The 26,414-nt window shown below is 51.6% G+C and overlaps 1 protein-coding gene and 1 pseudogene across 2 annotated transcripts in view; one reads left to right on the forward strand and one right to left on the reverse strand.

Moving 5' to 3' along the window:
* The window catches only part of GALNT2 (polypeptide N-acetylgalactosaminyltransferase 2), a 180,155-nt gene extending 162,949 nt beyond the window's left edge, over positions 1-17,206 (reverse strand). The window contains exon 1 of one of the 2 annotated variants that reach the window (XM_033842235.2): positions 16,942-17,206. In XM_033842235.2, coding sequence (XP_033698126.1) covers positions 16,942-17,067 — 126 coding nt within the window. In that variant the 5' untranslated portion in view covers positions 17,068-17,206. The remainder of the gene's footprint in view (positions 1-16,941) is intronic. The other variant, XM_033842236.2, reaches the window with a different exon arrangement.
* Positions 17,207-17,238: 32 nt separating this feature from the next.
* Positions 17,239-22,863, forward strand: LOC109550937 (actin-related protein 2/3 complex subunit 1A pseudogene; annotated as a pseudogene).
* The last annotated feature ends 3,551 nt before the right edge of the window (positions 22,864-26,414 follow it).

The following is a 26,414-nucleotide window of genomic DNA, read 5'->3' on the forward strand; positions in this document are numbered from 1 at the left end:
ATCACTGGTTCTCTACAGTCCACGAAGGTGGACAAATCTCGCCGGTCCCTCGGCACGTCTGGCGGCACCCGCGTTCCTCCCTCAACTTGGGAGGCTGGCTTCAGATCCTCCACAGGTCGCTTGCAGCGTTCCGACAGATGCTACCGAAGGGCCCGCTGCCTGAAGTGCGGACTGGGTGCCCACCCCCATGGGTTCGAAGTGTTGCCTAGAGGTGCCCCAACATTTCACAAACATAAATCCACCTCCATCTTGTCTGTCCAATGTCCCTGCAGCTCCAAGCCCCTACACCACCAGCCAGCAGTATATCCACAGTTTTACAAGTGCTCATCCAAGGCACAGAGCGTTAAAATGACAAGCCAGGGGTCGCTCCAAACACTCAGGAATGTAATGACAGGAGAACAGCAGATGCCTAACCCCCAGGCTAGCGGTCTGTCCCCACACAGGCAGGCCAGGCTGCTCAGAACCCACTGTAACCAGGTGTCTGTCCAGAGATGACCGTCTAAACGTAGAAGCGTTTTACGATGATGAATCAGTGGAAGGAGGGTTAACAATGAAAAACTCTTTTCTAAACACAGCCAGAAGGGACGAGGCTGCTTAAACACAATTTAAATCCTATCACCCGCGACCTCTCTCCTGTCCCCAGAGTCCCTGCACAGCCCCCTGTCCTCAGACAAGGTGAAGCGGCACCAACACCAATTAAGGGGCGATGATTTAAAAGCTTAACCTACAAACAGAGCCAGGCCCATGCAGCTGCAGCATCAACGCAGCGCCTCTGGAGGGAAAGATAGACGCTGTCCTTGTTTTCAGGTCCACATTCTCGCCGCAAGTGCAGAGAAGCCAGATCTGCACCCAGAATTGACGGCGACTCCCTACGCTGAGCACTTCTGCCAGACCACGGCTGTCGCGGACGGGAGGCTGCGGCACAGTGGCTCTCTAACCCCAGGCTGTAACAGCCGGCAGGAGCAAAGCCCAGGGGGAAGGGACGGCAGGGCCAGGACGTCTCACAACAGTGCAGAAGACCCTCTGCTGAGCCCAGGCTCGCGGCCCTTCTCACCACCACGACCCCACCAGTCTGAGCCTCGTCTCGCTTACCGATATTACGGAACACCAACCAGAGCACCAACGATGTGCCGGGTGCCAGGCCACACCCAGGGAACACGGCGACACGCACAAATAAAATCCTAAATGCATACCATGCCCCGAGCACCCTCTGACCCTGTGTGGCCCCTGCCCACCACACTTCTATTCGCTGACCTTTTTGCTTTAGACTGTCCAAGCATACCAAGTTCATTCTGGCCCCAGGACGTTTACACATGACGTTCTCCATGCCTGGACAGTCTTCCACCACATCCTCATGGCTGGATCCTTCTAGGCATGAGCTCTCCCTCAAAGGTGCCCTCCTCGGTCCTTTGTGATGAGTCTGTGAGCTCCCTTGGAGCTCCACGTAGAGCTACCCAATGCTGCCTTGGTGGCCCCCAACCCTCACCCCTCCCAGAACGCACGTTCCCAGGCCCTCATCTGCCTCACTCCCCTGACGGCCCTGGGGCAGGCGCATCACTGCAGCTGCTGCTGAATCTCCGTGGGGAAGCAGAGCTGAAAGGGGAGGGGCTGGGCAGGTGCCGGCCCCCAAGGCGCTCACAGTCTAGTGGATGCAGATGCCCAGCAGCCTGCGGAGTCCTGGGGGTCAACAGCGGCGCCTGGCGAGGGGCCCCTGCAAGCCCTGCTCTCTGCTGGACCAGCAGGATCCCGGAGATGCAGACCCCCCCACCCACGCACACCTGGCCCAACATCCGAGGGCTGGTGGAGCAGAGCTCAGGCCCACCCACGGCTCCAACATCCCGGGTCCCTAATTAGCACTTAAAAGTGCATGGTCTGGGGACATCCCTGGTGGCACAGTGGTTAAGAATCCGCCTGCCAGTGCAGGGGACACGGGTTCGAGCCCTGGTCCTGGAAGATCCCACTTGCCACGGAGCAATTAAGCCCGTGCGCCACAACTACTGAGCCCGCGTGCCACAACTACTAAAGTCCGCACGCCTAGAGCCTGTGCTCTGCAACAAGAGAAGCCACCTCAATGAGAAGCCCGCGCACCACAAGGAACAGTAGCCCCCGCTCTCCGCAACTAGAGAAAGCCCGCGCACAGCAACAAAGACCCAATGCAGCCAAAAATTTAAAAAAAAAAAAAGTGCATGGTCTGTGCATATAGGCCCCTGACTGTCAGCTGGGGCAACAGCTAGGTTTCTAGGCTTTGTCCACTGTTTCTACGTGTGCAGACCTCTGAAACTAGTACTCTCCTCACAGCTCCAACACTCCCTTCCCGGAATAAATAAGTAACCAAGAAAATACGGAAGGTACCAGAGCCAGACTGTCCCCCCGCTCAGCACTAAGGGGGAGGGGCACGGAGCACGGGGATCCCATGCGGGGGCGGCTGAGGCCCCGGGAGGAGACTGCCCGCCGGAACATCTGCGAACTGCAAAGGCAGGACTTGAAGCCAGACACCCACGAAACTACCATCCTACCAGCTTGCTCCATCACGCCCATTAACACATTAGGTCTGCTTTGCTCCCGGTGTCCCTGGGAACGTACACGGCACTCTGGCCAAGTACAGTCTCTCTCTCTTAAACGTGCCCCAAACGTGACATTTCTGGCCCTGCTCAGCACCACAGCTTCAACTTGAACAAAAACAGGGAGCTTCCCAGGTCCACGGCAGGCCCGAGAGCGGGAGGGAGAGCACAGAGGGCGGGAGAGCTTCCTTCCTCAGCGCTCTGCCCTGATTTACGTCCTAGTCACCGACGCACACCGCGAAGCTACCCTCCACCTGGGTGTCTGCCCCCAGCCAGGCCCCTGCTCCGCCAGAGGGGCCCAGCGTCACCCCAGAAGCATCTGTGAGAAAGAAGGGCGAGTACACGCGCCAGTGAAAATAAAAGGAGCCCTCATTAAACTGCACCGGCATCGTCCCCACCAACTCACTCATGTCCATCAACCCCCTTCTCACAGACAGAGACACGAAGGGTCACAGGCAGCAACGGCGGCATTTGCATCCGGGTCTGACGTCACAGCCGGGCTCCTTGGATTATCGTAACCAAACGCCAGGTTTTCATGTGGATTTCTCTCCTTGAAATCATCACACAGTGTATCTTTAACCTGCAATCTAGTTCTAAGTTGTCTTAATCAGGGCCATCAGAGAAATCCCATGAACAGTGATCTAACTGACAGAACTAGTCCAAGGCCCTCACAGGGGTGCTTTGCGGTGTTGCCACGATTATTAATTTGTCTTCCACTTGTCACTCACCTACGGTTTCAAAAGCAAGTCAGAAACTGAACACATGAAACTTAAAGAATACTTACTGATTAAAACCTTGTGGGAAAGTTTCCAAATAACATGCCGTATTCAGATAATAACAGCTCAAGATATAGAAAGCAACCAATCGCCAATTAAGTTTTTTTAAAATTAATTACACAGCCACATCGTGAAAAACCACGTCCCGGAACAATTTTCAAAGACAAGAGACTAAGGGGTAAAACTGGGAAACAATGTCCTGGGGGCGGGCGGGGGGCATCGAGAGGGTTCTGGCCTACAGCTTCCTGTCTCTCCCTCCAGAGACCTGGGGTCCACTTGGCATTCAGCCACCCTCTCTGGGGCTCGGTTTCCTCACTAAAGGGGCAAAGGCTGCAGGCCTCCTGGCCTCACCCTCGTTCCAGGGCAAAAGCCCCGGACAAGGCCCACAGAGGTGGAGGTGCTTCCTGGGAAAGGAGGCTCTTGGCTCAAACGCGGCCAAGGAGGGCTGGCTCAGTGGGCCCAGATGCCCTGGGCTGGTGATGCCAACCAGAGGATGGCCCAGCCAGCCGGGGCACCAGCCCCTCCTGCCCTGACGCCAGGAGACTTCACATCCACACTTACGCCATGAGTACCAGGCCCTGCTCTGATTTATTCCCCGTTGAAAAAAGTGAGGAGATGGGTACATGAGGAAACCGAGGCGCAGATGGCTGAGTAACTTGCCTGAGTTTACAGAGCCAAATAGAGAAGGCAAATTCAGACCCAGGCGGTGGCCCCTGGGCGACGCATCCTGTGGGCCCCTTCGGCCTCATCGCCTGAGCCAGCCACCCACCCGGCAGCGTCGCCCTGGGCTTTTCCTGGCAGATCCCCGCACCGGAGCCAGAAGCCAGCGGACGGTCTCCGAACGCCCGGCGGGGGGCGCTGAGCTGCCCCTCAGCACCCGGGGGCGCCTAGGGCATCGGACTCACCGCGCAGGCAGCCCCCCCCTCCCGGCAGAAACCTCAGCTAAACTCTCCGAGGAACAGGAAAGCTTGACTTTCAAACACCCCTCGTGCAGCGGGAAGGAGCGTTAGGTCATCAGGAATCAGGAATTCCCTCTGGGACAAGATGCCACCCCATCCTCTCCACTGGGGACCGAGAAAAACGCTTTCAGCTAAAAATTATACCTCAAGTACAAACACTTACAGCCACGTTGGATTCACTCCCCAGGGATGGGATACTTCACCTACATTCCTCTTCTTTTGAAAACAAAAGAGTCACATCTTGATGCAGACTGGCCTGGGGCCTTGCAACTCACCAAGCACAGACAGAGGACGTGTCTCAGCAGCCCTCTGCACAGGGGGCTCCTCGTGAGGCCTCATCTGCCTCTGGGGGGCCCATCTGGGTGGCCCTTCCTGCCACCCAGCCTCAGACCCACAGCTCAGACCACCCAAGAACAGCTCGGGCTGGATCCTGACATCAGCACTTTGCAATATAAAGGTTAAGGAGTGATCACCGGCCCAGGTAATCAGCACCTTCCAGGCTGAAGTGGCAGCTCTGCAACAGCAAGAGAGAAACCTGCCATTCGTAAGCTGATGGTGACTCAGGACTGCAGTTCTGAGACCAGGATGGCCGCAGCCGGACTTTCTCCAGGGCCGAAGGCAGTTTGGGGAACGTTAACATTCCAGCCCGGTTAACTCACTTCGTTATACAGCAGAAACGAACACATCATTGTAAAGCAATTATACTCCAATAAAGATGTTAAAAAACACATTCCAGCCCCAGCCCTGCTACCACATGACCGGTGGAGCAAGTTAAGAAGCTCGGGGTCCACAGGACACTGCAGTGTGAGTGCAGAGGGCCGGGAGGAGAGGTGAATAAGCGGCAGCTCCAATCAGGTGTCTCGGGGACGGCGCTGGTGTAAATTTGCAGCACCAGGAATTTATACCTTACAGAAAACATGCAGCACCGTGTATCTGTCGAAAACCTCTTATTTACAAATACAATGTAAACTATGAGGATTTCACATTAATATCCTGTTGGGGAAACAGAAAGGAGTAACATATATTTATTACAGGTCTCCCACTGTGGCTTCCCAAAGCATCCACAGCCCGAATGGGTCACGTATGACAGCAGGCAAACTGCCTGCGACGTGTGAATGTACAGGCGTGTGTGTTCTGCCCTCCGGACGCCGGTCACATGAGATGCGGTCGGCAATGTAATAAAACACCCCCACCAAACGCTGCTGTGCGACAGGGTCTCCGCGCCACTGAGAGGTCTGGTCAAGAGTAAGCAATCCGACAAACTACCTAAATTGCTGCTCTACCATCAAAAGGTTCACGAGAAGTAGCAATTTCCAAAGAACTTCGGTAATTCTTAGAGAAGAAACAGTACCAAATGTAAGAATATTTTCCTGGTGATACAGCCGACAATTCAGGATCTTAGGTCACCTCTGAAGTATCCTTTTAAAAGAATCATCGCTGGATATTCCTAAGTTACAGGAGGTATCGAGGCTGGTGTATGTTTTTACTGACTGTGACGTTTTGATTTATGAGAAATATATATTTGGTCATTCAGATGTAACCAAATATATATTTGTCATATGTGTTTTTGGTCCTTCTCCCCGATTCTGGCTCGCAGCTCCCCAAACCCTTGGAATTTCCTGAACAGTAAGAGCCACAGGAGCATCTTTTGTTCTACTTGGTCTCTTGTCCTCGGAGCCACAAAGGTGACACGGGTGTCCTGTTATTCACCAGCCCCTTTCCACCACTACTGGGCTTATGTCAGTGAGGTTTCTGGAAGCACCTGCGGATGGGGGCTGGTTGCCAGGGGAACCAACCGTAAACAGAGGGGTGCAACTTTCAGTCCCACCCCCTGATTTCCTGGGAGGAGAGGGGCTGGAGGTTGACTCAATCACCAATGGCCTATGACTTGATTAATCATGCCTGTGGAGTGAAGCCTCTGTAAACACTCAAAAGGACGGGTTCAGAGAGCTTCCAGGTTGGGGAACCAGAACACGTCCATGTGCCACCATGCTGGACCCCAAGCACCACGAGGTACCTCAAGCTGCTGTATGTCTCTTCATCTGACTGTTAATCTGTATCCTTGAATATCCTTCGTAACAATTCAGAAATCTAGTAAATAAACTGGTTTCCTGAGTTCTCTGAGCCATGCTAGCAAACTAATCGAACCCAAGGAGGGGTTGATGGGAACCTCTGATTGATAGCCTGTTGGTCAGAAGTAGAGGTGACCACTGGCGCTTGCGAAGGGCATCTGAAGGGGCGGGGGAGGGCGGGGGGGCAGTGTTGTAGGACTGAGCCCTTAACCTGTGGGACCTGATATATCTCCGGGTGGATAGTGTCAGAACTGGCTTGAACTGCAGGACACTCAGCTAGTGTCTGAGCACTGACTGGTTGTGTAGGGGAAGCCTCCAGCCCCACAACACACACACACACACACACACACACACACACACACACACACACACACACACACACACACACACACACACACACACACACACACTGGAAATTGGGAGTAGAAACCTTTCACTGACCCTATTACAAAGCCTTAAATTTGCTTTTTAAAAAAATACTAGTTTTCTGCTGCTTTGCTAATTTAAGCTACATACATCTATAAACTTTTTTAGCTTTTTAAATAAAATTTTCTAAGTAGGCAAAAATAAAATAGCATGATGAACTCCAGATGCCCATCAGTCATTCAACAAACACACTCGGCCAATCCTGTTCCCTCATAATTCTCCCACAGGCTCGGCGTCACTGCGTCATCCATAAATACTTCAGTCTGTATCTATTGGGTTGGCCAAAAAGTTCATTTGGGTTTTCCCATACCATCTTACAGAAAAACCTGAAGAAACTTTTTGGCCAAGCAATACAAAAGATAAGGATTTTCAAAAACATAAGCATAAGGCCATTACTGCCACTAAATAAAATTAATAACAATGCCTTAAATTTCATCTATTATCCAGTCCCTAGTCAACTTACCCCTAATTATTACTTTTTTTAGATCTTTCTCTAGTTGGTTTGGTCAGTGATTGTGAGCTCCTTAAAGGGTGACGGAGCACCATGTTCACTTCTGCAGATCCCAGCACTCAAGAGGGTAACTTGTAGCCAGAAAATGCTTAAAAACCTTTCGACACGGGTTCACACTCATCAGCTGCTAATCTCTCAGCAATAAAAACCAGGAAGTCCTTCTGCTTACATGGATTGGGAGTGAACAGATGCGAATGTACACACTTTGATGAGGCTACCATTTCCCTTTATCAAGGCCAGGGGGCCTGGAGCTGGGATCTCAGAGAGGGAAGTAACTGACACTTGAGAAAAAGACCCTAACTCACGAATTCTAAGATGCATTTTTTCTTCACAGTTTGACATGCAATTGGGGTGCAGCTCGTGACACCTTCTGATGCCGTGGCCGGGTCTGGGCCGTGACGCACCGTCATGACCAGCACTACCTCAAACACAAAACATGCCAGCAGCAGAGTCTGTGGGATGCATGTTGGTGCCTTGGAAGAAAATCCCAGACAGCAAATCAAGTGGGACAGAAGTGGACGGTGAACTGGGGAGCTGGGCAAAATTCCCAGAAGAGTCAAAAGGTGGCCAACTCTATCAAATGCCAAGTGATGGTGAGAGCCCAGAACCCAGGGCTCGTAGGAAATGCTGCATCCACCAAAGAGCTTGGTGGCACAGGGGAAGGAAGACTTTGTCTCAGGAAAACAGGCACTAATATCTCTGAGGCAAAAAGCAGACACTCGAAAATTTTAAGGAACACGCTACCCGATGTATTTCACGTATATTTTCCTTTTTATCTGTGCACAAGAGGGATAAATGGAAAAATCGATGTCTAATTAAATCTAAAAGAGCTCTTTAAATAAGTAGAAAGTAAAAACATTGATAAGAAACCACTGCGTCACAGTTCAATAGTGTTTTTTCTTTCCTAGTGGTACATAAAATGATGGTTTCACAAATAATGGCATCTTAGGTTTGACGAAAAAGGGTATATTCCAGACACAGGGGGACGTCAGTGATCATCCAAAGTGAGACAGGAAGAAAAACAGGCGCATCACTTACTGCACAGAGGAACTGGGGCGGGGGTGGGGGGGAGGGCGGAGGGAAAGGAGGAAGGGGACAAGCCTCCAAGGTCACAGAGCAAGGGTCTCGGTCAGTGGGGAAGCCCTTGAGGCAGGAAGGACCAGGGCGATGACTTGAAGGCTGCCACGCCAGGCCAGCCGGTTCCGCATCCAGGACAGTCACACACAGCCCCCCCCCACACGAGAGTCAGTGTTAATTTACGGGTGTCGCTGAAACACAGGCCTTTACTGTGCATCAGCTTCCAAGCTCCCGCAGGGTGACTCGTGGGAAGGGTGCCCCCCTTCTGGAGCAGGACCCTTTCAGGAAGAGATGTGCTCCCTTTCTGGGCCGGCCCCTGAAGCGGAGACGAAGAAACCTCGAAGGGCTCCCGAGTCTGAGGCCTTTAAAAGGACCTCTTCTCTGCAGCCACATCCACGTTCTCGTTTCTGATCCAGAAACACGCTGGACGCACGGCACACACCACACCCCAATAAGGCATCTGACGGCCCTCACAAACGCCGGCGGCTACTATGAAAAGCAGCTGGATGTTCGCCCTTGAGAAACAGGAGGACCTGCGATTTCCCGCCGTCCCACTCCCTCAAGGGGCTGTGGGCAACGAAGTCACACGTCCATTTTATTTCCCACAAACATCACAAATCGCAGTGCTTCACCACGACCCCGTTGCCGAGAACAACCTCTCCAGAGCCCAGGGACCGGGCAGGCCCCTGACCTCCGGTTTCCTGCAGATGAGAAACCCACAAGTCCCATCACCACAGCAACTCGCCGAGACGCCATCCTAGTGGGGACCAGCGGGACTTCTCATTAAATGGTGTTGTGTGTGGAAAGCACCCTGCACACGAGCCATGTGATTGCACGGCGTGCCTGACGGTGAACAGGGTACGGAGGCTCGCCCAGTCCAGCCCGGCCCTGCAGAGATCAGCTCAGAAATCACACCACGCGACCGTTCCACAAGCACACTCCACAAAGTGAAGCAGCAAGTTAACCTGCGGCACCTAAAGCAGTCCCGGGCCCCAGGTGGGGGCGGGTGGCCTGGGGGTGTGCGTCCCGCGTTATTAACCAGGATGAGAACGCTCCTCGCCCAGGACTCCGTGCGGGGCAAGAATGTAAGACCCCACGTTGCCACGGGATGGAGGAAACTCCGCCACTGGGAGACCAGAGGCGATAGACTCCCGGAAAGAAAAGTGGCTCATTTATTTAGCAAAGGAAACCAAGGAACACAGAGAGCACCCAACAGGCTGGACGCCCCGAAGCCGGGGGCTGCACCCGGGGAGAGTGAGCCAGGGACTCACCTGCTCTGGGTCTCAGCTGCAACCTGCTCAAGCCACCCCTCCCCACGGCACCCATGGGCCCTGCACTCACTGTAACCTTCCCCTCCCCTGCTCCTGACCCTTCCCGCCGCCCCCACTCAGCCCCTTCTCACACTACGTCACTTACTACCTATGGTGCTTAGTCCAGCTGCGCCCGGGGTAAAGCTCCCCAGGGGCCGAGATTGTGTCTCCGTTCTATTCACTGCTGCACCCCAAACACCAAGCAGTGCCTGGCACATAGTAGGTGCTCGATAATACTCATTGAAAGAACACGTGAAAGGGACCCCAGCCTGTTTGCATGTCTGCTCCTGCCAGGGGGCAGTTGAGGACTTCAGGACAGGCAGAGACCTGAGGACAAGAACACGTGAGACCTTCCACAGAGCACAGGGTTAAAACGGAGAAAGGACCCTCCCATGAGAGGATGACTGTGGGCGCATCTGCTCCAGAACGCCTTCCAGGAATGTCCCGCCACCATCAGCAGGACACGGGCACTGCCGGCGCACGGAAGGGGCACGGGAAGCCTGGGAAGCCAGAGCGAGCCCCCCCCCACCGCTGGCCGCCCAGACCACCCTGGGGGTGCCACCCACTAGCTCTGCAACCTTGGGAAAGTGACTGAACCTTTCTGTGCTTCAGCCTTCATCAGTAAAGTGGGAGGAATAGAAGGACCGTGATGTGGAGTCGATGAATTAGTATCTGTAAAGTATTAGGACCACGCCTGGCACATAGTGGAGGCTAATAGTGTGTTTATTAAGTGGAAACCCTTTCCAAGGGGTCCACCCCAGACCACACAGAGAGGCAGTCTGGCTCCAGGAAGACAGCAGAAAACAAAAAGAAATCGCACTTAACACTGACTACGGCAGTGCTTCTTAAGTGAGGGCAACCCTGCCCGCTGGGGATACCCGGCAACGCCTGCAGACGATGTCGGTGGCTGCCACTGAGGCGGGTGGTACCCCTAGCATCCGGTGGAAGCTACTAAATGGCCACGGCGCACGGGGCAGCACCTCCGGCCCCCAAAACAAACATTACCCGGCGCAAAGTGTCAGCCGTGTGGAGGTTGAGAGGCCCTGAGCTAGAGTGACCGCTGCCCCCCCAACACCCTCGTCCCTGCCAAAACGCTGGTCATGAATTGGGCTCTGGGAATTCAGCGACTCTATCCCCAGCCGTCCAGGCCATTCCTCCTCCCAAGGAGTCAGCAGGCAGGACCAGGTGGCCAGCAGGAGGGGCCTGGGGGGCCGGGGCGGGCAGCCCAAGGGTAGGCTGAGCCACGGGTGACCAGGCAGCCCCCGTAAGAGCCGTAGCAAGGGCCACAGGACTCCCAAAGCCAAGGAAGGCTATGTAAATGGAAGGCCAGGAGTGAGATTCAATGTGACCATGTTTGGTTTTTTCAAATCCAGCCACGATGAATCACTGCCGTCTTCGTCCCAGCACGCTAAGAAATCCAATCCGTGCACAATGACACATGCTTCCCGGGCCTACGATACCGGTCATGACTAAATGCAGAAATGCCAAGTGCCTCAGCCTGCCCCGCGGGAGGCAGATAGATGCGAGCAGGGGCCCAGACCCGCCCGCCTCGGGCAAGGGATGCAGGGGGGGCGGTGCCCCCCAGGGGAGGACTCGTTGGCTCCTCGAGCCTATGGGGGAGGCTCTCCCGACTGGACAGATAAACAGGAACCTCCACACTGGGGGTTCACCCTTAAGCTCAAGCACGTGGCCAAAGGTCAGAGCGTCCTCACAGCAGTTAGAAAGCAGGGTCAAGTTCTACTGCGAGGGCAGGAGTGTCCACGGGAGGCTTGCACCAGTGCACTCAGCGCAACGCTCCACGGAGAAGGGCTCCTCGCCAGGCCCGGCCTGCACCAGATGCCACCTGGGAGGTCTGCCTGTGGAAGCGCCAGGAGGTCCTCCCGAAGAAACCGCACCGTAGGGCAGCGCGGAGGCAAGGGCCCAAGACCACAGCACTGGAACGAGGGTCCCCGGCGGCAACACAGAGGCAAAGGTGGCCTCGAGGGGGAGGCCACCTTTCGGGTCACGCCAGTGAGACCAGGCCAACACCTGCTTTGATTCGAGCAGCATCTCTACAGAAGCCGCGCTCAGCGTGTCTAAGCACCACTGTGGCACGGGCACGGAGCCAGGTCCCAGAGGCCCTGCAGTGGGGACGGAGACCATGGAGCGGGGGTCCCAAGGGAAGACGAACAGGGCAGCTGGGGGCGGGGGGTCCCCAGAGAGTGGTGTTTATTTAACATCCGTACGGAAGGCTCTCACTGTGGCATGTGTACGGCGTGCCTGTGGGTGTGTTTCCACCTGGACATCCGCCCAGCTTGTCTGTCTCAGCATCACCCACACAAGCAGAGCTTCCAGGAGAGGGTCCACGAGGAGGAAAGTGGGAGAACCGAAAGGGGGCGTGGGCTCGGCCAGGTCTGGCTGTTGTCTCACCCCACGATTTCTGCTGGGCCAGCGAGGAGACTTCACAGATTTCTCCCAGGAACACCCTGCCTCTTCCGGGATCTCGGCCAGAACCTGGGCAGTCAGCTCCTGTGCGCTCCGGGTCTCTGCCCCAGGCAGCCTCACCACGCCCCTCCTTCCACTAGGCCAGCAGCTGCTGGATCTGCTGGAAGTTAGGCAGCGGGGCACTGCCCGCTTTGAAACTCACACCTTCCCGAAGTGCCTTCTCTCTCCCCAAAGATCTCAGAAACACGAATGGCAGGAACGAGAAATTATACACATGAACCTACCTGTGTATGTATGTATCTCCCCGCTCACCATCCCATTGTTCTTCTGGCCTCTCAAATACCTCTTCCTCTGATCCAAACAGGGGACCCACCACTCGCCAGAAGTTAGGGTGGGGAGAGTCACAGGGGGCCTGAAGCCTCCCCACACCACTAACAGCCCCCTGGGTGCCCCGGACTCCACCCCGAGGTCTGCCGCAGCCCAGGCAAGCTGGCCCCCTCGGTGCTGGGGGCAGGAGGCGGCAGGCTGTTCCTCACTCTCACCAGAGGGCTGGGGGTGAGCCCATCACTTGTGCACCGTCAGTCACAGCCGGCTTCCACCATGTGTGAGCCCCGGAGACAGCATGGCATCACTCCAGAAGAGCGAAACTTTTATTTTCTTTAAAGAAAAGTTTCTCACAGAGGGACGTTCGTCAGCTTCTCTGGCTCTGCGGTGGTTTTCCCCCAATACTGCACTCCCGACCTCAACTTCAAACTCTCCTTTCAACTGGAATTTTTTTAACTGACTCTAGCTGGCCGGGTGCGGCCTGGGTCCCCCTTCCCAACCGCCACCCCCAGCAGACACATTCACAGATCTGCTGATGCCCACAAAAGCGCATGGGTGACGAGAGCCACCTCCTCTCCCACCAGAAGGAGCAAGGCTGTGGGCAGAGGGCGACTGGGTGCCCAGAGCCTGGAGGGAGTGGGCGGCAGGCCGGCCTCCCGACCGCGGGAGCCCCACTCAGGGGCGTGACCAGCAACACCCATGGTTCACACAGCCACCAAACGACGGTGTGTCCTGCACCCACTTTCCCGCTGGCTGTCCGCTGACGGGAACCCCGCTCTGACACCACAGCTGGGGACAAGAGAGCCGGCAAGACGTCCGGGTCACTTCCCAAAAAGGCAGTCCTTGATGTGAGTCGGGGTCACGCTGCCAGCCCAAATGAACCAACCAAATCAATCTGGGAGGAATGGATGAGGGATTTAAAAAAAACTCCAGAGATCAAGAAGAAGACAGTTAAGCGTCACAGTTCACTCCATCTTCAAGCAGATATTCAGGCTTTCTTCCTTCCCCCCAGCCCTCGAAACAGCATCTATTCTGCGCCTACTGTTTGCCAGCACCTCCTAGTGGCAGCTGGTCTTTGGCTACCAGAACTATCCCCACTATAAAGATGAGGAAACTGAGGCTCAGAGAGGTTCGGTAAATTAGTAAAGGTCACTCAGCAGGAAGGAGCAGAAAGCTAGTCGTAATGTCGATAAATGTATCCACACCATTCCCCGTAAGTGTCCACCGCCCAGCTCAAAAAACACCCGTGCTTCCCTGTGGTCAGCAGAAGTAAGAACCAACAAGTCAGCTTGGCATCCGAGGCCCTCTATGATTTAGTCCCAAACTCCTCCAACTGTATCCTCCACGGGTACCCGCTCCAGCCAAGCGAGGCCCTCCACCGCCCCAAGAAGAGGCCCAGCCCGCTCTCCCAGAAGGCCTCCTCCAGGTCTTACCCAAAGGCCTCCAGCATCCACTCATCGAGGAAGGGCAGGGGAGTAACCGGGCCCTGGCCGTGCCCCTCGGGAATGCTCTCCCTGCCTCCCAAGGGCGTGCGGTGGGAGCACAGACAAGGGGTCCTGGCGTCACACACTCTCTCTCAGGAGAGACCATGCTTCCCATACTGGAAAACCCTTCCCTCTCCAACCTGAAGAGCCACACTTCACCCAGAGGCAGGTTTATTTCGACAGAAATCTCTTCCTCTCTCTGCAGCTCCATCCACTGCCAACATACCAAGGCCCAGGGGAGACTGAACATGATTAAAATTTTAAAGCATTTAAGGATGCTCAAAGGAAAGGCATCCTTGAAGTGCAAATCATCAATTTAGGGGGAAAGAGTGAAATACGGGGGAGGGAAGGCTCTCTGCCAATGTAAATAAAATATAATTCCAAACAATATTATGCATAAAATGATTGACCGCACACCCCGAACTTCAGCGCTGAGTCCCGAGCAGGGCAGCGCCTGCCCCTGTTGAGTTTATGAAATCTGCGGCGTGAGGTGAGTGGGCTCTCTAAGTTTCGCCAAACGGAGAATAAATAACCATCCTGAGGGGAGTAATCTAACAGGCAGGGTAATTTAACAGCGGCAATCCCGGCCAGGTGCTGAAGCAGCAGAAACTCCAGTCAGGCTCCCATCAGACAATCCCCCAAAGCCTAATACCGAAGCCTGGTGCCCTGTGAAAAGACTCAGGGCGAAGAGAAACTGGCTAAATATGGAATTAGACCCTTGACTTGAACGGCATGAAACGAGAGAAGAAATGTAAGTCCACTTACACCTAAAAAACGACAGCTAGTATTCAAATTCTGCCTTCACACGCATGCTACCGTATCTTTTTTATGTCCATACTTTACAAGCTAGAAAATCTATATATTTCCTTTTATCACGAGGACGAACTAAATTTGAAGAGACTTTCTGGTCTCTGAATCCATGGAAACAACTCAGGAGGAAGAAAGACTAGGCGGCTTTATACTCTAGATTAGGAAATTCAGGACAGCAGATTCTACTGACCCCCCTCCGGAGACAGTCTCAGGGCGGTTACTTTAATACCAGGGGCAACACTACGTTAACGAGTCTCCTCCAGTTTCAAAAGCTATTGCATGTACACACCTCTTCCCCAACTGACAAATCACCAATCCACGTATAATTGTTCATTTCGCACACTTTTTTCTACGAGGTCTCTGTACCTTCCTACTGCCACCAGGCCACAAGGAGTTCTTGGATTTTTTTTTTTTTTAACTAAGGATCAAATGGAAGACCCTTCAAGAACCATCCACCAGCTGAAGCCCACCAGGGAGAAGCCAACCTCTCCAGATGCTAATGCCACCCTGTTGCTGTTTCCGGATGCTAATGCCACCCTGTTGCTGTTTCCAATCACATGTGCTAATGAGAGCAGCAGACCAAGGAAAGGCAACACTAAGCATGGCTTATGTATTCGGTTTTCTTTCACATGAAAGGCAGGAAGCTCTGCCAGGTCTCACCAGCACACCAGGCTACGTGGACCTGCGAAGGCACAGTTTACTGGGAAGCAAAGCTTTTGAAATAATTCCAGTTTAACACGGCCACGGTTTTCAAAGGGCTGCACTGCTTCCGCTGGGCGCACTGCTCTTTACCATTCAAGGATGAACGGAGACTTCATGCATGTGAACAACAGTTCCCTGGATTAAAATAGGGAAAAAAACAGGGCTAACAGCACATGTCAGCTCAGAAATAAGCTAGGCCAATTCTGCACACGGAAAGACTTTTCATTTCTGCCCCTCTAGATAAAGCAAGCCTACGAAATTTACCATGAATCTAACACCTTCAGCTAAGCATGAATGAAAGGAGGAAGGAAGGAAGGAAACCTCTGAAGCAGCTGAACCTCAGCCTTGACGTTTATGGTCTGACTTTAGGGCTAAAGTCTTTTCATCCAGTTACTCTGGCTTGCTCGTTCCAGGACACCATTCCCTGGTTCCTGCCCAACCCACGGTCCACCTCCATTAACTCAGAATTTCCTGGGTTTGCGGTGACACCAAATGTCACAGCAGAGGGGTTACACCGTGTGGAGGCCGCTTTCAAAGCCTGGTTGCCACCAAACCCCACCAACACCGCTGGCGGCAAGTGCACAGCCCAGAGCCCTGCTCTCCCAGCGGGATCGCAGGGCCCCGGCGCCCTGGGCGCTCCATTTCCTCCCGAGGGCGCCCGGCCGTCCAGAGCGGCTCACGCGGTCCCCACGGCCCACCCCCTCGGCCCCTGGAGCCCGCCGGGACACACACAGCAGAGGGACCACCCCGCGGAACGGGGGCGTGGGGCTGGAACAGGCGGGCGCCGGGGGCCGCGCGGGAGGGCCGGCCGAGTCGGGCGCGGGGGCCGGGAGGGGACGGTCTCGGGGTGTGGGTGGGTGGCCGGCCTCGTCCGGGGCGCAGGGGCGCGGGGGCCCTCCGCCTGCATCACCGGGGAGGTCCGTTCCGTCGAGCGCGGGGCTGGCGGCGCCCCCGTCCCCAGAGGTACCGAGCCGAGACCCAGAACTGCCCCCTCCCCGCGAGGCGGCGACAAGGGGGAGGGGGCATTGCGGCGGCTGGTATCAAAGGGCTGAAAAGAAACTTGGACTCCTGTCTCCCCAGGTACGTGACACGTCGCAAAGGCGGCCGCTTCTCGCCCTCCCCCCCCCACCCGCTTTTGTGCTTCCCAACATCCCCACCCCCAAATGTCCCACCGCAGGGGACCGGGCTCCCGGCAGCCGGACGAAACTCAACTCAAATTACGTGGAGCGGAGAGCTGGGGCGGGGGGCGACAAGAGGCGTCGGCGGCCCCAGTCCCGGGGGCTGCGCCGGGTCGCCCTCTCCCGAACCAGGCGAGCGCAGAGGGGCCGGGGGCGCCCCCAGCCTCGGGGACACGGCCGAGAGACCCGGGGCGGGTGGCCGGAGCGGAGGTCCGGGCGGAGAAGGGCAGGAGGGACCAGGAACCCCCCTCGGTGCCCCGCGGCGCGGCCGGGGCGCGTGGGCGCCGGGGGTTCCGGGGCCGGGCCGCGGGCGGGCGCCCCACTCACCTTCCTGCCGGCGCCGCCGCCCGCGCCCGCGGCCAGCGCGGAGCCGCCCCCCGAGTACATGTAGTAGGCGATGCCCAGCACCCACAGGAAGGCGAAGCACAGGAGCATCCGCGAGCGCCGCCGCATCCTCCCGACTCGGCCGCCGGCCGCGGCCGCTGCTCGCGAGTCTGCCTGGGGCCGCGGCGGGCGCGGGCCGGGGAGGAGCGGAGGAAGGGGAAGGGCGCGGCGGCTCCTCCTCCGGCGCGGCTGGCGGCGAGGGCGGTGCGCGCCCGGCGCCCGAGCTCCGCCCCGGCCGGGAGCGCCGCGCCGCGCCCGAGCAGGAAGCGGCGGCCGCGGAGGCAGCGAGGGGGTCAGGGAGCAAAGGGCGACCAATCGGCGGCGGCTGCGGGGGCCCGGCGCGGGCGGAGGAGGGGATTACCGCGTCTCCACCGCGGCGGCGCGCCGGCCCCGCGGGGAGGGCCTCCGCCGGCTGCCGCCCCGCCACCCCCGTGAGTGACAGGTGGCCGCCGGGCGCCCGCGGGGCGCGCGCACATGTGCGCACACACGCGGGCGCCCGCACCAGGGACCCCCGGTCGCTGCTGCCGCGCGCTGCCCGGCCGGGAGCGCCACTTCCGCGGTCCTCGGTCTTTGGGACCACCCCAGCCCCCTGGCAGGCTCGCTCTTATTGGCCCACCGACCTGAGTTTTTTGGTGCAAATCCCCCTCCGGTACCCGACTTGGCTGCCGCTCGCTGCAGTTTTCTTACTAATCTTGCAGCAAAACATCCCTGGTGGGGATGGATCCCCAGGTGTCCATTTTATTTATTTATTTAGGCAGAGGTGGCGGCCTGGAAGTAGAAACCGAGAGGTGATTTTTCAGGGGAGCGTGTTTCCAGGGATGTACGGAGTGCTGAATAGCAGGGTTTTCTTTTTTGTTTTTAAGTAAACACGAAATGAGGAAGAAGGAAGGCAATATATATTTTTAAATTGTTTTCTTTGTGACTGGTTGCTGTATTAAAAGAAGAAAGAAGAGGCAGCACACGAAACAGCTTTAAAGATGCAAGAAGACAGACCTGTCTTGTAACAGAATCTGTGTAACCTTGACGATGCCCTTGTAACAGCAAAGTTTCCAGTGTTCCTAGGGAAGAAAGAAATGTTACTTAGCGCTTGATATTTTAAAAGGGATTCCGGAAGCTGACCAGTCCAGGGGACAGAAGCAGCTGCCTGCGTCTGAATCTCTACTCACATCCTCAATAAAACACAAGCACAAACAAACAAGCCTTCCGCTCTACTAGGAGAGCAAATGCCACGAGCTGAACTTCAAATTACTTCTTCAGTAGAAGAAAGAAAATACCTCAAATTCCAACAGAGCTCCCTCCACCGTTGCCAAGGACTTAAGTGAAACCCAGGCTTAAATCCGTCTATGAAGAGAAAGTCCAACACCAAGGACTAAATACTGAACACAGGTTGGATACTTGAGTGGAAAAGAGAAGAGGTTTGAAAGAGAATGGGACAGGAGGTGGCAGCCTTGAAGAAGCCTTGCTTCTGGGAAAAGTCAAATAAATAGAGAAAGGGCAATGCCCTTCGGAGGTCTTGTGGTGAAGGAAAAGTGAGAATTATAGATCCGCAGAAATAAAAGACAACCAATCCCTCCCTCAGTGTGGTTACCTATTAAAAAGTGCACTTCAGTACACAGAAGAGGACATTCTTGAACTATGAACCCCGTGTCAAAATGTCTAGTAGCACTAAAACATCAAAATAGCTGCATATAAATCTACTGCAAAAAGAAAAAAATGCGTTTCTTATGATGAGAAGATGAATCATAACATTTCACCTGATGAAAATCCCCCCATCAATAAAACGACAAAGCAGAGGAAAATTGTAAGACCTTATGTCAAACTCTCAAGCTGAACAAAGTATCATATATTTGGATACACCCCCCCCCCCACATACACACACACACAGATAGAATCAGAAATTCAAAACCTGAGAATATATTAGGCAAAAATTAGGAAAAAATACAGCAGGAGTTGATAAGATTCAGGATAGAAATGGAAAATAAAGACAAAACTATCCCAGAAACAAAGAAGAATTACAAGACGCCCAAGGGAGAATATATCAAATACAGATATGTAAAAGGACACTGAAGAATGGCAAGAAAATATTCAAGAAGTTGAAAATAAAATAAAGAAAGGAGTAAAAAGCTTTCAGAGATAGGTGGTTGAAATGAAAGCCAGGAAAGAAGAACCAAAATACATGTCACTGGAGTCTCTAAAGTAGAAACACCAAACAGTGAAGCAAAAGTAATATTAACACCGTCATCTCAGATGTAACATACGGCATGATGACGATAGTTACCACTGCTGTATGGTACTTTTGAAGGTTGTTAACAGAGTGCACCCTAAGAGTTCTCATTACCGGGAAAAGAATATTTTTTCTTTCTTTCCTTTTTTTGTATCTAAATGAGATGATGAATATTAACTAAACATTGTGATATTCATTCCACAATATATGTTAGTCAAGTCATTATGCTGTGCACAGTGCTATGTGTCAATCATATCTCAATAAAACTAGGGGGGAAACTATAATCCCAGAAAATAAGCCAGAAATAAGAGAAAATTTAAATTATATATTGAAAGTACCTTCCATGTACCTTGGAAAACTGAGTGGAATAATCAACTCCAAAACATGTTTTAGTAAAACTATTAGATTTTAAAGGCAAAAAGAGCAAATTACTTATAAAAATATTGAGGCTGGCAACATACAGAGCAACGCAACAGTGGAGCAGTATTTACAAGACACTAAGGAAAGAAAGTACCAGCCAAGGATTTTTGTGTCCAGCCTTTAAGGATCAAAGCTATAGACAAACAGATGAGGACTGAGTACAGAAATTTAGAGAGCATCCTATGCCTTTCCTGGGGAATGAGCTTCCCCCAAACAAGAGCTAACTGAGGAAACCGCCAAGTGACGGATGGGAAGACTAGTAGATACACATACTTTCTAATCAAATAGAACAGGTGCAACTGAAAAAAACTGAAGGAGAAGGGAGAGCGAAAAGGGGAAACATAATCATGTAACTGACTGTTAAATAGGTCATAGTTACTAATCAAATGACACCATGTAAAATGGACAGGCCAGATGTTAAAGGGTTAAGAAAAAAGAAAAGAATTAATGTAAAAATATAAAAACTTAACCACTAAAGCAAAACATAAATATTGGAAACCCTGTTCCAAAACCCTAAAAGAAAAAAAATATTAAATAGCAAAGAATCCACACCAAGTGGTGAAAGAAACACAGTAAGTATACCACAATACATGCAGTAATTATAACAGAAAATAACAGGACAGAGTGGAGACCAAACCATACCAGTATATGCATTTACAAATGCACTTCATTTGCCTGTTAAAAGATTTTCAAATTTGGTCATAAAGGAAAAGCCAACTCTAAAAGAGCAGGAGCTGTGATCCTGGTATCAAACAAAGTAGGACAGGCTAAAGAGCATCCGAGGTGAAGAAGGATGATTTATGGCCAAAACTTCAACTCCATTGTGCATGGCAGTGGGTCTGAAGCACTGTAGTTTGTAAATCTGAAGTCAGAAGAAAGGCTAGAAGTGACGTGGGGAAGCGTAAGGACAAAGAAACTGCTAGAATAAAATAGACCTCATGACAGCCACTAAAATCCATGAGGGCAAACTGGAACCTACCTCCAACATCGATAATGCAAAAAACAAAACAAACGCCACAATGAGATATCTCCAGTAGCATGGCTATTCTTTTTAAAAAAGCAAAAATGAAAACGAAAAACCAGAATATAACAAATGTTGAAAAGGATGTGGTCCTCGGTTTTCTGCCCAAGCCCGCAGGAGCCTGTTCACGTTGATTGACCAGAATCCGGGAATTTAACACTCCGAGCCCATCCGGATGGCCCCGACCCCCAGCTTTCTGTCCTTGGAAAACACGAAGAATAATGTCCCTGCATCAATTTTTGCTAGAGCCAATCACCTGTCATGCCTGGAACAGGGGTCGTACCCATTGCCCTTAGCCCCAATAACCACGAAATCCACATCTATGAGAAGAACGGGAGGCAGTGGGTGAAAACTCATGAACTCAAGGAGCACAACAGACACATCACAGGTATCGACTGGGCTCCCAAGAGTGACCGCGTCGTCACTTGCGGGGTTGACCGCAATGCCTACGTCTGGGGTCAGGAGGATGGTGTCTGGAAGCCGACCCTGGTGATTCTGAGAATTAACTGTGCGGCCACTTTTGTCAAGTGGTCCCCGCTAGAGAACAAATTTGCTGTGGGCAGCGGAGCACAACTCATTTCTGTTTGTTACTCTGAGTCCGAAAATGACCGGTGGGTAAGCAAGCACGTTAAAAAACCCATTCGCTCCACGGTCCTCAGCTTGGATTGGATCCCAACAACGTCTTGCTGGCAGCAGGATCCTGTGATTTCAAATGCAGAGTGTTTTCTGCCTACATTCAAGAAGTGGATGAGAAGCCAGCCAGTACGCCCTGGGGCAGCAAGATGCCTTTTGGTCATCTGATGTCAGAGTTTGGTGGCAGTGGCCCTGGCGGCTGGGTGCGCAAGGTCAGCTTCTCCGCCAGCGGGAGCCGCCTGGCCTGGGTCAGCCACGACGGCCCCGTGTCCGTTGCCGATGCCTCAAAAAGCATGCAGATCTCAACTCTGAAGACAGAGTTCCTGCCCCTCCTGAGTGTGTCCTTCATCTCGGAGGACAGCGTCCTGGCTGCTGGCCATGACTGCTGCCCCATGCTCTTTAGCTGCGCCGACCGCGGCTGCTTGACCTTTGTCTCCAAGCTAGACATCCCGAAACAGAGCATCCAGCGCAACGTGTCAGCCACGGAGCGCTTCTGCAACATGGACAAGCGGGCCACGACCGAGGACCGCAACCCGGCCCTGGAGATGCTGCGCCAGGACAGTATCACTCAAATGTCTATTTATGAGGCAGACAGGCAAGATTGTTGCAAATTTTGCACTACTGGCATCGATGGAGCCATGACCTTTTGGGATTTCAAGACCTTAGAGTCTTCTATCCAGGGCGAGCCTCCCAGATCCAGCATGAGGACGGACAGGCTGCGCCGGGCAGCTCCGCCATTCGCATCCTGGGGAGGAGAGCCAGCCGCCAGGAAACACTGAAGACACATATGGCGCAAACCTTGTTCTGTGTTTTGTTTGAGAATAATTGGTGAAAGTATCGGTTTTTTAAAAGCAGCAGTGATTTGGGTTTTATTTTTTGTTTTTTTTGTTTTGCTATTTCATTCCATTCTTGACCAAAGCTTCTCTTTAAGTAGTATATTATGGAAAATTGTCACACTAGCTTAAAGGAAGGGGTGGGGGAAGTATGTAAATTGTCTGCTAAAAAATTAAATGAAAATACTGAATGTGAAAAAAAATAGAGGAAAAGGATGTGGAGCAATTGGAACCCTTGTGTGTTGCTGGTGGGAAGGCAAAATGGTACAGCTGCTGTGGAAAACACTTTGGCTGTCCCTTAAAAACTTAAACCTAGAATTACCATATGATTCAGCAATGCCACTTCTGGGTACATACCTAAAAGAAGTGAGAGCAAGGACTTGAACATGTGCTCCCATGTTCATGGCACCGTTATTCACAAGAGCCAAAACATGCAAGCAGCCCGGTGTCCATCAACAAATGAATGGGTCAGTGAAATGTGACATACAATGGAATATTATTCAACTTTAAAAAGAAAGGAAATTTAAAAAACAAACATGGTTCTGATGCACCTGGGGGCAGGACAGGAATACAGACGCAGATGTAGAGAATGGACTTGAGGACAAGGGGAGGGGGAAGGGCAAGCTGGGACGAAGTGAGAGAGTGGCATGGACGTATATACACTACCAAATGTAAGATAGATAGCTAGTGGGAAGCAGCCGCATAGCACAGGGAGATCAGCTCGATGCTTTGTGACCACCTAGAGGGGTGGGATAGGGAGGGTGGGAGGGAGACATAAGAGGGAGGGGATATGAGGATATATGTATACATATAGCTGATTCACTTTGTTATACAGCAGAAACTAATACAACATTGTAAAGCAATTATACTCCAATAAAGATGTTTAAAAAAAAAAAGTAATGCATGCCATTAGAAGAGCTCAATGGCCACACACCCCTTTAGAAGACAAGTTGCCTCTGTTTCAAATGCTCTGATTTTTTATTAACAGCTTCATTGAGATATAATTGATTCATTTTAAGTGTAACGTTCAGTGATTTTTAGTACATTAACAGGATTGTGCAAACATCACCAAAATCTGTTTTTAAGCATTTCTAACCTTCCAAAAAAGAAACCTTGTACCCATTTATAGTGACTCCCTCTTCCTGCCCCTAGCCCTACATAATGAGAGACCTACTTTCTGTCTTTACAGGTTTTATGATCAATTCTTCATGAATAATTTGTGACTGGAACTATGTTTTCAGTTAAACTCAAGTTTGGATTCTGTTTTTCAGTTTATAATTAAATAATTTTTAATGTCTAAAAAAAGAAAGAAAGGAAAGGAAATTCTGACATAAGTTATAACATGATACTAAGTGAAATAAGCCAGGCATAAAAGGACAAAAACTATGAGCCCACTTACATGAAGTACCTAGAGGAGTCAAATTCACAGACAGAAAGTAGAAGGGTGGTTGCCAGGGGCGGGGAGGGAGGAAGGGGGAGTGATTGTTTAATTGGTACAGAGTTCCAGTTTGGGGAGATGACAAAGTTCTGGAGATAGACTCTGGTGCAGAACTATGTGAGTATGCTTAATGTCCCTGAAATGTACACTTAAAAATGATTCAGGGACTTCCCTTGTGGCACAGTGGTTAAGAATCTGCCTGCAAATGCAGGGGACACGGGTTCGAGCCCTGGTCCAGGAAGATCCCACATACCACAGAGCAACTAAGCCTGTGCACCACAACTACTGAGCCTGTGCTCTAGAGCCCGCGAGCCACAACTACTGAGCCCACGTGCCACAACTACTGAAGCCCAAATGCCTAGAGCCCATACTCCGCAATAAGATAAGCCACCACAATGAGAAGCCTGCGCACCGCAACGAAGAGTAACCCCGGCTCGCTCCAACTAGATAAAGCCCGTGCGCAGCAACAAAGACCAAGGCAGCCAAAAATAAATAAATAAATAAATTTAAAAAAATGATTCAAATGGTAAATTTTATGTTATGTATATTTTACCACAATAAAACGACATGACAAATTGGAAGAAATTGTTTCCACACGTATCATAAATAAAGGGGTAAGCTTATATCACTAATATATAAAGAAGTTAAACATTGAGATGGGCAAAACACATAAACAGACAATTCACAGTAAAGATCTTATGAGTTCATAAATATGTGAAAAGAGGTTAAACTTTACTCATAAAAGAGTTGCAAATTAAAACTACAGAGGTACTGGTTATTCCCCCCAACAAACTGGCAAAAATTTGAAAACTTGACCAGATACTGTATTGGGAGGGGTATAAAAAAGACTAAGGAAGACTTTTGTGAACAGATATGGAGTGATTTCGAGGATATATTATTAAATATGAAATGAAATATTAAATGCAAAGTGCAATAGCTTATATATTGCGTGCTACTTTTTGTGTAACAAAGAAGGGAAAATAAGAAAACATACAAATATCTGTTTATTTGGGCAACACACACACCAATGATAAACCAGAAAACAATGAAATGAGTTACCTGTAAGGAGTGGTAGGAAGAGGCAGAAGGGACAGGAGGACTGACACCTGTCACCTTTCTTCTAGGCTTGACTTCTGAAAACATGTTAATGTCCCACATATTCGAAAGTAAAGTCAGGGCTTCCCTGGTGGCGCAGTGGTTGGGAGTCCGCCTGCCAATGCAGAGGACTCGGGTTCGTGCCCCGGTCCGGAGGGATCCCACATGCCGCAGAGCGGCTGGGCCCGTGAGCCATGGCCGCTGAGCCTGCGCGTCCGGAGCCTGTGCTCCGCAACGGGAGAGGCCACAACAGTGAGAGGCCCGCGCACCGCAAAGAAGAGTAGCCCCCGCTTGCCGCCACTAGAGAAAGCCCGCATGCAGCCCAAAAGAAAGGGGGAGGGGCTGGTTAAAAGGTCACAGGAGCCAGCTTGAAGGGCACCCATTGGCTAAATCTAGGACATATATGTGTCACAATAAATATTGAATAAAATAGAAATCTATGAGTACATGCTGATAATTAATTGATAAATAAATAGAGGAGATGGGAGGGCTCTTTCTTTCAGTAGAATGCCAACTGATAAAGGTGAAGGGAAGGTGAAGATGAAAATCATTGTTTTGCAACCACCATAGTAAGATTGGAGAAGACTCATCAATAGATTCTAAAGTGTGTGTGTGTGTGTGTGTGTGTGTGTGTGTGTGTGTGGCAGGGCTTGCAGGGGAGGAACAGGGGAGTTTGATGAGAGGGAGGACATTTACAAGGTCTGCAAATGTCTTTCATCAGAATACTTATTAGTTACAGAGGGAAACGAGTAAGTGTACAGTGGAGAGACTGGGCAGCACCCTGGCCAGGTGATCAAATGACTCACTCATGAGGGTCAGGTGGACATCCTGTGTCTGCAGAAATACCCTGAGAAGGACACGACACACTATTTGGTATTCTGGCCAAGGATGCATAACCTGAATCTCATAGCGAATAAATACTGAAAAAAAAACAAAATTGAAGAACAGTCTGTAAAATAATTGGCTTGTGTTCTTCAGAAATGTCACTATGATGCAAGACAAGGAAAGGGTTAGGAGCTGGTCCAGACTAGTGGACCTAAGGAGACGGGATAACTGCGTGAGTACGTGATGCCCTACAAGGGGCTGAAAACGTGACGAGGACAATTTACAAAAGTGGATGAGACCAGTGCGCGTTCCAAGGTCATGTCTAGCAGTTCCTCCACCCTTAGTGAGGTCTGAGGCAGCTTCTTCACTTTGTGTTTGACCAACGCTGCCAACCCTTTCAGTAGTGAGAGGCTAAGCTGGGGCTGGAAAGATCATAATATATATCTTCTTCGCGTTCCTGTTTTACACTAGTATCTTTCAAATGTTGTTTCTTTTACTAGAATGTTTATTTAGATTCACAATCCAAGTTTATAAATGACATGGATCACATATTTGTTGTTTATCAGGTTTAAGAGTAACAGTTTTGGTACTGTGTAGTACGATTTGAAAAATCCTTGCATCTTTTTGGGGTTCTGGAATGAGATAATATGGCTTTGGAATAGGAATTTTCTTGGAAATGTGAAAGAATGCTGTGGTTTTAAAATGGATGAAAACAAAGTAAAGTTTAGTCAAATCTTGGTTTGTCTTATTCACCTTTGTCTTTCTCTTTGTAAAAGTCAAAGATATACACCTAGACGTCCTTAGCTTATTCAAGAATGCCGACAAAATTAAGTTACAAAAAAAAACACAAAAAAACGAAAGTGGATGAGAGATGCAGAACAGGTGATAGCACAGCTCAGTGCTATAGCACGTGCCAGCTCACGTAGA

This window comes from Tursiops truncatus, chromosome 16 (genome assembly GCF_011762595.2).
Source record: "Tursiops truncatus isolate mTurTru1 chromosome 16, mTurTru1.mat.Y, whole genome shotgun sequence".
NCBI classification, from domain to species: Eukaryota; Metazoa; Chordata; class Mammalia; order Artiodactyla; family Delphinidae; genus Tursiops; species Tursiops truncatus.